Consider the following 14,776-nt stretch of genomic DNA (forward strand, 5'->3'; position numbering starts at 1 on the left):
GGCATGTCTTTCATCTGACACTATTCTGCTTTTATTAACAGTCACAATCAAAATTCCCCACTGCAATTATAGATTTACGTTAAGCTGTGAGTTTACGTATACATAATATGGGTATTATATGTATATACTAGTATAGTTTCAATTAACTGAAATCTTATTATGTAGCTTTTCAACATAGTTAAAAGCAATATAAGTGTTCTCTATAAGTTTAATAATTGTGGTAAGGAGCTAAATTCCAAACATAAATCATATTTATAGCTTATTAAATATAAACTTTCTTCATAGTATATTTATTTATTGAATTTTTCTGAAGGTGAAAAATTTTCATGATGTTCTGCAATTAAAATAGCACAGACAAAAGATACAGGAGAATCATTTTGGATTTGATATAATATTAATAAAATTCCTATCATTTGGAAATATAATTCATATTTGAAACAATTTGGAATGTTCAAGAAACTAACTTTCTCTGAAAGAAAACTAAATTTTTAAAAAGGAAACCTAAAATCTATTAAAGTACATAAACATGCTCTAACATTAAAGGACACTGTAATTTAACTGCCACAGTATATATACTAATAATATTGATTTTGATTTTAATTTTCATAACGGTGAATAATATTAGTAAAATTATTTTAGCAAGGGACATGGATTCTTTCTATTTTTTCTGTCACTTTTTCCCAGCTTTATTGAAATTTAACTGACATAACGTTGTGTAGGTTTAAAGTGTACAATGTGATCGTTTGATACACATATATATTGTGAAATATTTACCACAATAATATTAAAACATTCTTCATCTCATAATTACCTTTGTTGTTGTTGTTGTTAGCATGAGAATGTTAAAACTCTACTCTCATAGCAACTTCCTAATGTACAATACAATAATGTTAACTAGAGTCACCATGCAGCACCTTAGATCCCCAGAATTTGTTCATCTTCTAACTGAAAGCTTGTACTGTTTGACCAACATCTCTCCATATTCCCCATCCCTCAGCCCCTGGCAACCACCATACTACTTTCTGTTTCTATGAGTTTGATATTTTTAGATTCCACATGTGAGTTCATAAAGCATTTGTCTTTCTCTCTCTGGCTTATTTCATTTAGCAAAATGCCTTCAAGGTCCATCCATGTTGTCACAAATGGCAGGATTTCTTTCTTTTATATGGATAAATAATATTCCATTCTATAAATATACCTCATTTTCTTTATCCATTCAGTTGTCAATGGACACTTAGGTTATTTCCATGTCTTGACTGTTGTGAAGAATGCTATAGTAAACATGGAGGTGCAGATACACCTTTGAGACAGTGATTTCATTTCCTTTCAATATATACCCATCAGTAGGATTGCTGAATCATATTGTAGTTGTATTTTTAATTTTTTGAGAACCCTCTATACTTTTCCAATATTGGTGATACCAATTTACATTCCCACCAGCAGTGCACCAGATTTCCTTTTCTACACATCCTTGTCAGCATTTGTTATCTTTTGTCTTTTTGAGAATAGTCATGCTAACAGATGTGAGACAGTATCTCATTGTGATTTTGATTTGCACATCCCTGATGGTTAGTGATATAGAGCTCCTTTTTATGTACTTGTTAGCCATTTGTATGTGTTCTTTGGAAAAAATGTCTATTCATGTCTTTTGCCCATTTTCTAATTGGATTGCTTGGGTTTTTGCTGTTGAGCTCCTTATGTATTTTGGGTATTAACCCCTTATCAGATATATGGTTTGCAAATATTTTTACCATTCCATAGGTTCCCTTTTCTTTTCCTTAATTGTTTCTTCTGCTGTGCAGAAGATTTTTAGTTTAATGTAGTAATGCTTGTTGATTTTTGCATTTGTTCCTGGTGTTTTGGGGTTCATATCCAAAAATATCATTGCTAAGACCTATGTCAATGAGCTTTTTCTCTCTTTTTGTTCTAAAAGTTTTATAAGTTCAGGTCTTATGTTGAAGTCCTTAATTCATTTTGAGTTACATTTTGCGAGTGATGTAAGATGATGGTGTAGTTTCATTCTTTTGCAAATGAATATCCAGTTCTCCCAACATCATTTAGTGAAGAAACTATCATTTCCCTATTGAGTATTCTTGGCTCCCTAGTTGGCCATATGCATGAGTTTATTTCTGGGCTCTCAATCCTGCTCCATTGGTCTATGTGTCTGCTTTATGCCAGTACCATACTGTGTTTATTACTATAACTTTGTGATATAATTTGAAATCTGGAAGTGTGATGCCTCCAACTTTCTAAGGTTGCTTTGGCTATTTGAGGTCTTTGTAATTCCATATGAAATTCGGGATAGTTCCTTCTATTTCTCTGAAAAATGCCATTGGAATTTTGATAGAGATTGCACTGGATCTATAGATGGTTTAGGTACTGGGGCCATTTTGACAATATTAACTCTTTAGATCCATGAGCATGGGCTATCTTGCAGTTTATTTGTGTCATCTTCAATTTCTTTTTTTTTTTAACATCTTTATTGGAGTATAATTGCTTTACAAGAGTGTGTTAGTTTTTGCTTTATAACAAAGTGAATCAGCTATACATATACATATATCACCATATCTCCTCCCTCTTGTGTCTCTCTCCTACCCTCCCTATCCCACCACTCTAGGTGGTCACAAAGCACCGAGCTGATCTCCCTGTGCTATGCAGCTGCTTTCCACTAGCTATCTATTTTACGTTTGGTAGTGTATATATGTCCATGCCACTCTCTCACTTTGTCCCAGCTTACCCTTTCCCCTCCCCATATCCTCAAGTCCATTCTCTAGTAGGTCTGTGTCTTTATTCCCACCTTGCCTCTAGGTTCTTCATGACGTTTTTTCTTTTTTCTTGGATTCCATATATAAGTGTTAGCATACGGTATTTGTTTTTCTCTTTCTGACTTACTTCACTCTGTATGACAGACTCTAGGTCCATCCACATCACTACAAATAACTCAGTTTCGTTTCTTTTTATGGTTGAGTAATATCCCATTGTATATATGTGCCACATCTTCTTTATCCATTCATCTGTTGATGGACACTTAGGTTGCTTCCATGTCCCGGCTATTGTAAATAGAGCTGCAATGAACACTGTGGTACATGACGCTTTTTGAATTATGGTTTTCTCAGGGTATACGCTCAGTAGTGGGATTGCAGGGTCATATGGTAGTTCTATTTTTAGTTTTTTAAGGAACCTCCATACTGTTCTCCATAGTGGCTGTATGAATTTACATTCCCACCAACAGTGCAAGAGGGTTCCCTTTTCTCTACACCTTCTCCATCATTTATTGTTTGTAGATTTTTTTGATGATGGCCATTCTGAGTGGTGTGAGGTGATACCTCATTGTAGTTTTGATTTGCATTTCTCTAATGATTAGTGATGTTGAGCATCCTTTCATGTGTTTGTTGGCAATCTGTATATCTTCTTTGGAGAAATGTCTATTTAGGTCTTCTGCCCTTTTTTGGATTGGGTTCTTTGTTTTTTTTGATATTGAGCTGCATGAGCTATTTGTATATTTTGGAGAGTAATCCTCTGTCAGTTGCTTCATTTGCAAATATTTTCTCCCATTCTGAGGGTTGTCTTTTCGTCTTGTTTATGGTTTCCTTTGCTGTACAAAAGCTTTTAAGTTTCATTAGGCCCCATTTGTTTATTTTTGTTTTTATTTCCATTTCTCTAGGAGGTGGGTAAAAAAGGATCTTGCTGTGATTTATGTCATAGAGTGTTCTGCCTCTGTTTTCCTCTAGGAGTTTTATAGTGTCTGGCCTTCCATTTAGGTCTTTAATCCATTTTGAGTTTATTTTTGTGTATGGTGTTAGGGAATGTTCTAATTTCATTCATTTACATGTAGCTGTCCAGTTTTCCCAGCACCACTTATTGAAGAGGCTGTCTTTTCTCCATTGTATATTCTTGCCTCCTTTATCAAAAATAAGGTGACCATATGTGTGTGGGTTTATCTCTGGGCTTTCTATCCTGTTCCATTGATCTACATTTCTGTTTTTGTGCCGGTACCATACTGTCTTGATTACTGTAACTTTGTAGTATAGTCTAAAGTCAGGGAGCCTGATTCCTCCAGCTCCATTTTTCTTTCTCAAGATTGCTTTGGCTATTTGGAGTCTTTTGTGTTTCCATACAACCTGTGAACTTTTTTGTTCTAGTTCTGTGAAAAATGCCATTGGTAGTTTGATAGGGATTGCACTGAATTTGTAGATTGCTTTCGGTAGTAGAGTCATTTTCAGAACGTTGATTCCTCTGATCCAAGAACATGGTATATCTCTCCATCTGTTTGTATCATCTTTAATTTCTTTCGTCAGTGTCTTATAGTTTTCTGCATACAGGTCTTTTGTCTCCTTAGGTAAGTTCATTCCTAGGTATTTTATCCTTTTTGTTGCAATGGCAAATGGGAGTGTTTCCATAATTTCTCTTTCAGATTTTTCATCATTAGTTATAGGAATGCAAGAGATTTCTGTGAATTAATTTTGTATCCTGCTACTTTACCAAATTCATTGATTAGCTTAGTAGTTTTCTGGTAGCATCTTTAGGATTCTCTATGTATAGTATCATGTCATCTGCAAACAGTGACAGTATTACTTCTTCTAGTCCGATTTGGATTCCTTTCATTTCTTTTTCTTCTCTGATTGCTGTGGTTAAAACTTTCAAAACTATGTTGAATAATAGTGGTGAAAGTGGACGATCTTGTCTTGTTCCTGATCTTAGAGGAAATGGTTTCAGTTTTTCACCATTGAGAACGATGTTGGCTGTGGGTTTGTCATACATAGCCTTTATTATGTTGAGGTAAGTTCCCTCTATGCCTACTTTCTGGAGGGTTTTTATCATAAATGGGTGTTGAAATTTGTCAAAAGCTTTTTCTGCATCTATTGAGATGATCATATGGTTTTTCTCCTTCAGTTTGTTCATATAGTTTATCACATTGATTGATTTGCATATATTGAAGAATCCTTGCATTCCTAGGATAAACCCCACTTGATCATGGTGTATGATCCTTTTAATGTGCTGTTGGATTCTGTTTGCTAGTACTTTGTTGAGGATTTTTGCATCTATGTTCATCAGTGATATTGGCCTGTAGTTTTCTTTCTTTGTGACATCTTTGTCTGGTTTTGGTATAAGGGTGATAGTGGCCTCGTAGAATGAGTTTGGGAGTGTTTCTCCCTCTGCTATATTTTGGAAGAGTTTGAGGAGGATAGGTGTTAGCTCTTCTCTAAATGTTGGACAGAATTTGCCTGTGAATCCATCTGTTCCTGGGCTTTTGTTTGTTGGAAGATTTTTAATCACACTTTCAATTTCAGTGCTTGTGATTGGTCTTTTTATATTTTCTATTTCTTCCTGGTTCAGTCTCAGAAGGTTGTACTTTTCTATGAATTTGTCCATTTCTTCCAGGTTGTCCATTTTATTGGCATGCAGTTGCTTGTAGTAATCTCTCATGATTCTTTGTAGTTCTGCAGTGTCAGTTGTTACTTCTTTTTCATTTCTAATTCTGTCGATTTGAGTTTTCTTTCATTTTTTCTGGATGAGTCTAGCTAGTAGTTTATCAATTTTGTTTATCTTCTCAAAGAACCAGATTTTAGTTTTATTGATCTTTGTTATTGTTTCCTTCATTTCATTTTCATTGATTTCTGATCTGATCTTTATGACTTCTTTCCTTCTGCTAACTTTGGGGTTTTCTTGTTCTTCTTTCTCTAATTGCTTTCAGTGTAAAGTTAGGTTGCTTATTTGAGATTTTTATTGTTTCTTGAAGCAGGATTGCATTGCTATAAACTTCCTTCTTAGAACTGTTTTTGCTGCATTGCATAGGTTTTGGGTCATCTTTTCATTGTCATTTATTTCTAGGTATTTTTAAATTTTCTCTTTGATTTCTTCAGTGATCTCTTGGTTGATTAGTAGTGTATTGTTTAGCCTCCATGTGTTTGTATTTTTTACAGATTTTTTCCTGTATTTGATATCTAGTCTCATTGTGTTGCAGTTGGAAAAGATACTTGATATGATTTCAACTTTCTTAAATTCACCAAGGCTTGATTTGTGACCCAAGATATGATTTATCCTGGAGAATGTTCCATGCACACTTGAGAAGAAAGTGTATCCTGTTGTTTTTGGATGAAATGTCCTATAAGTATCAATTAAGTCCATCTTGTTTAATGTATCATTTAAAGCTTGTGTTTCCTTATTCATTTTTATTTTGGATTATCTCTCTATTGGTGAAAGTGGGGTGTTAACGTCCCCTACTATGAATGCATTTCTGTTGATTTCCCCTTTTGTGGCTGCTAGCATTTGGCTTATGTATTGAGGTGCTCCTATGTTGGTTCATAAATATTTACAATTGTTATATCTTCTTCTTGGATTGATCCCTTGATCATTATGTAGTGTCCTTCTTTGTGTCTTGCAATAGTTTTTATTTTAAAGTCTATTTTGTGTGATCTGAGAATTGCTACTCCAGCTTTCTTTTGATTTCCATTTGCAAGGAGTATCTTTTTCCATTCCCTCACTTTCGGTCTGTATGTGTCCCTAGGTCTGAATTGGGTCTCTTGTAGACAACATATGTACGGATCTTCTTTTTGTATCCTTTCAGCCAGTCTATGTCTTTTGGTTGGAGCATTTAATCCATTTACATTTAAGGTAGATATCGATATGTATGTTCCTATTACCATTTTCTTAATTGTTTTGGGTTTGTTATTGCAGGTCTTTTCCTTCTCTTGTGTTTCCTGCCTAGAGAAGTTCCTTTAGCATTTGTTGTAAAGCTGGTTTGGTGGTGTTGAATTCTCCTAGCTTTTGCTTGTCTGTGAAGGTTTTAATTTCTCTGTCAAATCTGAATGAGATCTTTGCTGGGTAGAGTAATCTTGGTTTAGGTTTTTCCCTTTCATCACGTTAAATATGTCCTGCCACTCCCTTCTGGCTTGCAGAGTTTCTGCTGAAAGATCAGCTATTAACCTTATGGGGATTCCCTTGTATGTTATTTGTTGCTTTTAATATTTTTTCTTTGTATTTAATTTTTGATAGTTTGATTAATATGTGTCTTGGCATGTTTCTCCTTGGATTTATCCTGTATGGGACTCTGCGTTTCTTTGACTTGACTGACGATTTCCTTTCCCATATTAGGGAAGTTTTCAACTATAATCTCTTCAAATATTTTCTCAGTCCCTTTCTATTTCTCTTCTTCTTCTGGAACCCCTATAATTCGAATGTTGGTGCGTTTAATGTTGTCTCAGGGGTCTCTGAGACTGTCCTCAATTCTTTTCATTCTTTTTTCTTTATTCTGCTCTGTGGTAGTTATTTCCACTATTTTATCTTCCAGGTCACGTATCCATTCTTTTGCCTCAGTTATTTTGCTATTGATTCCTTCTAGAGAATTTTTAATTTCATTTTTTTGTGTTGTTCATCATTGTTTGTTTGCTCTTTAGTTCTTCTAGGTCCTTGTTAAACGTTTCTTGTATTTTCTCCATTCTATTTCCAAGATTTTGGATCAACTTTTCTAACATTACTCTGAATTGTTTTTCAGGTAGACTGCCTATTTCCTCTTCATTTGTTTGTTCTGGTGGTTTTTTACCTTGCTCCTTCATCTGCTGTGTGTTTCTCAGTCTTCTCATTTTGCTTAACTTACTGTGTTTGGGGTCTCCTTTTCACAGGCTGCAGGTTTGTAGTTCCCATTGTTTTTGGTGTCTGCCCCCAGTGGCTAAGGTTGGTTCAGTGGGTTGTGTAGGCTTCCTGGTGGAGGGGACTGGTGCCTGTGTTCTGGTGGATGAGGCTGGATCTTGTCTTTCTGATGGGCAGGACCATGTCCCGTGGTGTGTTTTGGGGTGTCCATGACCTTGTTATGATTTTAGGCAGCCTCTCTGATAATGGGTGGGGTTGTGTTCCTGTGTTGCTAGTTGTTTGGTGTAGGGTGTCCAGCACTGTAGCTTGCTGGTCATTGAGTAGAGCTGGGTCTTAGCATTCAGATGGAGATCTCTGTGAGAGCTTTCGCCATTTGATATTTCATGGAGCCGGGAGGTCTCTGGTAGACCAATGTCTTGAACTCGGCTCTCCCACCTCAGAGGCACAGGCCTGACACCCGGCCGGAGCACCAAGACCCTGTCAGCCACACGGCTAAATAAAAGTTTCTCAGCCTTTCACAGGTAACCTGACTCAGACAGAATGGATAGAGATGGGTAGGTGGAACTCATAGAGTCACAGGCACCTCCCACGTGTCCGCTCCGGGCAGCTCCTCCCGGAGAGCCGCCTGTGACTTACACAGGATCCCCAGTTGGGACATGGATTCTTAATGGTGATATATTTTTTCATTTAGCACACTATATTATTGAAGGTTTTTATAATATCCTAAAATAACAAATAAAATCAGACATTATCTTTTTCTGATATCACTTTTTTTAAAATTTATTTATTTATTTTTGGCTGCATTGGGTCTTCATTGTTGCATGCGGGCTTTCCCTAGTTGCAGGGAGTGGGGGTTACTCTTTGTTGCCGTGTGTGGGCTTCTCATTGCGGTGGCTTCTCTTGTTGTAGAGAGCAGGCTCTAGGGCACGCAGGCTCAGTATATGTGGCGCACGGGCTTAGCTGCTCCGCAGCATGTGGGATCTTCCCAGACCAGGGCTTGAACCCATGTCCTCTGCATTGGCAGGCAGATTCTTAACCACTGCACCACCAGGGAAGTCCCTGATATCATTTTTTAATAGAAGAATCTTATTGGAAAAATTGCAGCTGAACATTCTGGAATTACTGAGCCAGTTTTGTATAATAGTTCATATGAAATAGGTGTAGGGACTGTGATGACAGCAATTGTTCCTGAGAGCCTTCATCACAATGGACATTTGGCCAATGAGCCCAGGATTTCAGAGTCTGGGCTAAGGCATGATTAGTTTGTTGATCTACAGGATGACTTTGTGAATGCCATGTTACATCACATAATAATTTATGTTCCTGGGAAGCTTCCATAGAGGTTTTGAGTAAAGAAATACAGGCATAAGAATAAATGGATTAGGAAAGATGGGAGGTAAAGACTATTTTCCTTAGCTACTTCTTCAGATGATTTTGAGACAGCAAAATGGGAGTGGCAGGTGAGGGAAAATGTAAGAGAAGATAGGTCAGCGCCACTCCTCCCTCTGCCTGGTGTTGACCCTGACGCTGCAAAAGACTGGCCACTCTCCATCCAGAGGCAGAGTGTAGATAATTTGAGATGACACCCATATCTAGGGAGTCAACATCCACCAAAATGGGGAAATAGTAAGTTTTTTGCCCTTTCTTTGGGCAAACTGTGAGTGGAGTAGCTTTTGAAGAACTCTACTTTTCCAGTTCTTCCACTTTTTTTTTTTTTTAATTAATTAATTTATTTATTTATGGCTGTGTTGGGTCTTCATTTCTGTGCGAGGGCTTTCTCTAGTTGTGGCAAGCGGGGGCCACTCTTCATCGCGGTGCGCGGGCCTCTCACTATCGTGGCCTCTCTTGTTGCGGAGCACAGGCTCCAGACGCGCAGGCTCAGTAGTTGTGGCTCACGGGCCTAGTCGCCCCGCGGCATGTGGGATCTTCCCAGACCAGGGCTCGAACCTGTGTCCCCTGCACTGGCAGGCAGATTCTCAACCACTGTGCCACCAGGGAAGCCCCAGTTCTTCCACTTTGAATAGTGCAGCACAAAGAATCTGCTAGGCATCAGAGAAAGAAAGCTCTGGAAAACTTGCTCTTCAAGTGCCTAGCATTTAGTGCCTGTTATTGTAGCTAGTGCCCAGTAAATGACAGAGACTATCGCCATTATCAGTATCTTCATGTTAAGAATGCTTATTCACAAATATGAATATCATTGAGCTTTCCCAGAGACAGAATTTGGGCTTAGAAATGCCCGTTTCTTTGGAGCTCATGCATCAGTTTGCATGCTTCTGCTGTTTATTATAAACATCATTTCTTTCTATAAAAACAGTCACTCTTTAGTACAGTGGTCTACTATAATTTATTATCACACTAAAACTATTTCTACATTATCAGTACTAAAACACTTTACTGTTGAAACAAGCAAACAGATTAAGGAAAGCTATCATACTTTTCTTGCTTTGGGGTAAGGAAAACAGTAAAAGTAACCATAGATTTAATAAAAGACATTAGGAAATGAAGTCTTCTCAGAATCTTTTTGTTTAGTCAATTTGGTTACATTTTAAAGAAGACACATCAAATGAAGGCTAGAATATGTGATCATCCAATTTTGATTTTCCCCTAGTCATAGTAAAGTCAGGAAATAGTAAGGTAAGAAAATCTAGCATTCCTTTCCAAGGGAAAAAATAGCACTTTTAAAAATAAGGTGAAAATGAAATTTTTTTCTGGTAAACAATCACAAATATTTTACTTTGCTGAACTTAAGGAAATCAATTTGGGAGAGACTTACTGGCAAAATAGGGATATGGGGTTAAGAGATATGAATTACTACATATAAACTAGATAAGCAACAGGATATATTGTTATCGCACAGGGAATTATAGCCATTATCTTGTAATAATTTTTAATGGCATATAATCTGTAAAAATCCTGAATCACTATGCTATACATCTGAAACTAATATAATATTGTAAATCAACTATACTTAAATTAAAAAAAGAAATTGACAAAGAAGATTATAAAATGAGTTGTTAGGAACAATGTCTCAAACATTTTAAATAAGCGCTGGCTTCAAACAGCCTTGAAAGTGTGCTTTAGAGTTACCATTCTGTTCCTGTCAGCCCTAGAGAGTATATGTATTACTAACTAATCTAAAAATTAAATAGTCATTCCCAAATAAAATCAATCAATTCATTGTGATTGATTAAAGTTAAGTAAATTGCTTTTCTATCTGCATGACATTTAGGGAAGCAATACAAGTATAAACACACGCACACATCTCCAAGAAAAATGGCCTGTTCACTGTGGGAGCTTTGGCTGCTGATTTTTAACTGCTGTCCCCAGAGCTTCCAGAAATCAGGTGATTCAGGATGCAAGCACATAATCCCTTCACACCAATAATTAAGGGCAACACAGAGTAACTGGGCTGTGTCAAGACAACCAGATAATAAACACATGCACACGTGTTAAGCTGCACTACTTTACAGCTCATTCTGTGCAAACACAGTAATTTACATTTCCATTTTACCAGCATGAGTTGCCCTCAGGATAGCAAAAAAGTAAAAAGGCCCAGCCAGAGAGGGCAAGGGGACAGGATCTTAGGAGGTGAAACACATTTCTTTCCTTTTGAAGCAATATTATAGGATTTGTAACAAGGCTGGAGGGAATAGTTCATAGCTAGAGCTTTTCAAAGTAATACGAAATAAATGGTCTGAAATAAACCAGCTGTAGCATTAAGACGCAGAAAGTTTATGACATGCATATACTTTATGCCCTTGCAGCTCGGATAAAACACATTTCTTTTTTGTTTGGCTATGATAAGGATATTATGCATTTGAAGAAAATTAAAGTTTCAACAAACTCCACCATAAAAAGCAACAGCTAAAGCAGATTGAAGTGATAGAGAAACCTGCTTACAATTGGCACACAGATATTTATCAGTGCTGCAAGTTCATGAGGTTTATAATTCCTGTATAAAGAACCAAATCAATATGGCCTTGCCCTAAAGGCAATATTTACATCGATTGTCCAACTCAGATTAAGAACAACTTAATCCACAGGAATGCAACTACTCTAATTTATGCATGGTGAATGTGACTCAATGTTTTGTGGGATTGTGAAGAAAAAGCTAGATAAATATCCTGTGATTTGTTCATGCACTCTTTTAAGACTTTTGAGTTGGTAACCTAACTAATCTGGAATGAGATATTGATATTAGGAAGGTGACACTTGGGCTTTTTTGTGAATTACTCTACAGTGACTTCAATGAGATGGACAAAACAAAACAGTGCTCTCTGCAAACTCTGCCATTCTGTCCATCCTCCTTCAATTTACATTTTGGAAAACTTTTTTTTTTTTTCAATCTACTATATGCCTCCTACATGGTAGCAACAGGTCATCAAGTTTTTACTGTAAAGCTACAACTTTTAGATGGAAAGCCAATTACTGATACAAAGTATGTTGAACTGAAAGTTATTTTCAGAAAGCAAAAGTGAAAGCCAAAGAAACTAATGCTTACAAGACTATATTAGTTACATTGAGATTATTTGAGAGCATATAGGCATGAGTATGGTCTCTGTACTAATTGCCATGAGAACATGCTATTCCCTTTAAGGCTGATGATTAGTAATTGCCACAATAACCCAGCCATAGTTTGGAAAAGCAAAACACCTGGAATGATTTGTTTCACCAGAAGAAAAAAAATGAGTCTTTTATTAGATATAAACACTTTGTTTCTTAAAAGAGTATTTCTTTCAGAGAAATATTAAAAAGAGACTAAATTGATTGGTATTAAAATAAGGGGCGAAAGCCCTGTTTTTCCTACCAGTTGGATATCATGTAACTCCAAAATAAACAGTTTATTCTAAAGGCTCTCCCCTGGTTGGTTGACAAAGTGGAGTAAGGCGTTTCACATAAACAGAGGTTGTTTATATTTACTTGGCAGTTAGGAAAGGGAAAAGGCTCCTATTTAGATTTTAGCAAGTAGTAATAAGGAAATTGAAGATATGCTTTGCCTTTCAGCCACGCAGAGCCGACTATAGTATCTACTCCCCATCATGTGCATTATTTGAATATAAACCACCAGTTACCCTTCATGTTAGCTTAAGTATGCTGAAATGCAGCCCTGTAAAAATTACTTAATGCAGAGCTGTGGATTCCCTTCTCTGTTTAAAATAAATTTGACTTGCTCAATTCTCCCATAAAACTACTTTTGAATTCTCTTTGTCAGGGGGGAAGTTATCCAATTACAAATCAACAACTGCGAAAACTGAAATGGTAAAGCCAAAACGGCAGCAAATAGTTTAGAAACTTACAATGTCCATTCCCAAAATGAAGTCTTTTTTCATCCGCACCATGTTTTGACTTGTTATAGCCACAAAACCTAGAGGTAAATCAAAGGAAGAGAACACAGAAAGAAAACATACTTAAAACAATTATCTATGTTCAGAATGTGCAAAGCACAAAAAATAAAGCATTTTGCACAAACAAATAAATGCTTTAGTGAAAGTTTAATGACTTCATATTTTCTAAATCCTCTAGAGAAAGCCTCTTTCTCTGGGGACCCTGGAGAGCTGCCTAATGAGGAGATATGGAGAGATGCTTCCCCACTGTGCAGACCCCTTCAGTTCAGTTTTTATAATGGCCCTAGAAAGTGTTTATAGTATTTTTTTAAAAAAACGACTGCTGTTAGAATGAATGAAGGGTAAAGTTTCCATTGTTAGTGATTAGTGCTGTGCAGTGTTACCAGTGTTCTGGGTGAGAAAGTGTCAGGAAAATCTGGGGTGTATTTGATGAGAGAAGGCATAATTGAAAAAAGAAAGTAAAAACCAAGAGTGAGGGTCAAAAGAGAGAAGTGGTGGGTGTTGGAGATTGGGGCAAGAATTTAATGAAAAAAAGAAACTCGAAACTAAAGATGGAGAATCAAAAGAAAGGGAGGAAAAAAAGAAAGATCTACAATACAAGTGGAGACATTCTTATTGTTAAAATATTTTACTGACCACACTTCCGATTTTAGTGGCAATTGAGGGGAGCAAGCAATGCAATAATGAAAGTACGTCAGAAAACAGACTGTGAACTCACCTCCCAATCAAAACGTAGGTGACGACCGTGAGGAGAATAATTGCTACTGCCGCTGAAATGGCAATCATTACCACTTGGCTATTTTCCCCGGAAATGGAGAAAGCTGTGAGGTTGGAGAGAAAAAATAAGAAACGACCAGGCATTAACACATCATAACTAACATCTACGTGAAAACGTTGATAAATTAAGTCCTATTTATTTTGCTTTTACCTAAAATACGTCTTGCTGTCTGATACAACGTAAAAAGAATTCTTCACTTAGTGTAAAAAATAGACATTTTGTATAATTTTACTTGAAATTTCTGATTAATAAGATTAAATACTCTGCTTTCATTGACATCAATCAAAACTATTTGGGCATCTACTGCATAAAATATGCTGGACTGGTTTTCTCTATACTCATTGGCAAGAAACTCATCAAAAAAACAGTAATTATCAGAGAAATATAGGGAATAGGTAAGATTTCCCAGAATGAAACTCTAAAAGCTTTCTCATTACCTTGTTTAGTCTCCAGTATCTGTATTTATTTAAAAGGTGGTATAAGCCTGTCCTATGGACCTCAACACATCTTACCAACAAATTGTTCCTGTCCCTGCATTTCCTACCTTTGTAGATGGCCCATCACTCATTCACTCACCAACATGAGGTATTGGCAAAAATTGTCCAGGAGCCAGATCTAGCCTGCCATCGGTTTTTGTATAGCTCAGAAGCTTAGAAGAATTTACATTTTTTTAATAGTCAAAAGAAGATTCTGTGATATATGAAAATTACATAAAATTCAAATTTTTGTGTCTATAAATAAAATTACATTGGAACACAGCCACATTAATTTCTTTGTGCATTGTCTATGGCTGCTTTTATGCTACAATTAGCCAAGTTAGGTAGGAGCAACAGAGACTGTATGTACACAAAGCCTAAACTATTTATTCTCTAGCCCCTTACAGAAAACGTTTACTGACCCTTGACCTAAACCAATGATTCTCTAAATTTAATGTTCACATAAATCATTTGAGGAGCTTTTGGAAAAAGCAGTTTCTGATTCAGTCCGTCTGGAGGGGGCACTGAGACTGTGCGTATCTTATGAGCGCCCAGTGATGCTGCTGATTCCAGACTACAACCTTTTG

The 14,776-nt window shown here is 36.5% G+C and overlaps 1 protein-coding gene across 3 annotated transcripts in view; it reads right to left on the reverse strand.

Annotated features, from left to right (window-relative positions):
• The window catches only part of EPHA3 (EPH receptor A3), a 377,074-nt gene that overhangs the window by 60,219 nt on the left and 302,079 nt on the right, over positions 1-14,776 (reverse strand). For all 3 annotated transcript variants that reach the window (XM_082460350.1, XM_082460349.1, XM_082460348.1), the window contains 2 exons: positions 13,654-13,756; positions 12,888-12,955 (listed from right to left, as the gene is read on the reverse strand). In XM_082460350.1, the coding sequence (XP_082316476.1) occupies positions 12,888-12,955; positions 13,654-13,756 (171 nt within the window). The remainder of the gene's footprint in view (positions 1-12,887; positions 12,956-13,653; positions 13,757-14,776) is intronic.

The sequence above is a fragment of the Balaenoptera physalus genome (assembly GCF_965194825.1).
Source record: "Balaenoptera physalus genome assembly, chromosome: 4".
NCBI classification, from domain to species: domain Eukaryota; kingdom Metazoa; phylum Chordata; class Mammalia; order Artiodactyla; family Balaenopteridae; genus Balaenoptera; species Balaenoptera physalus.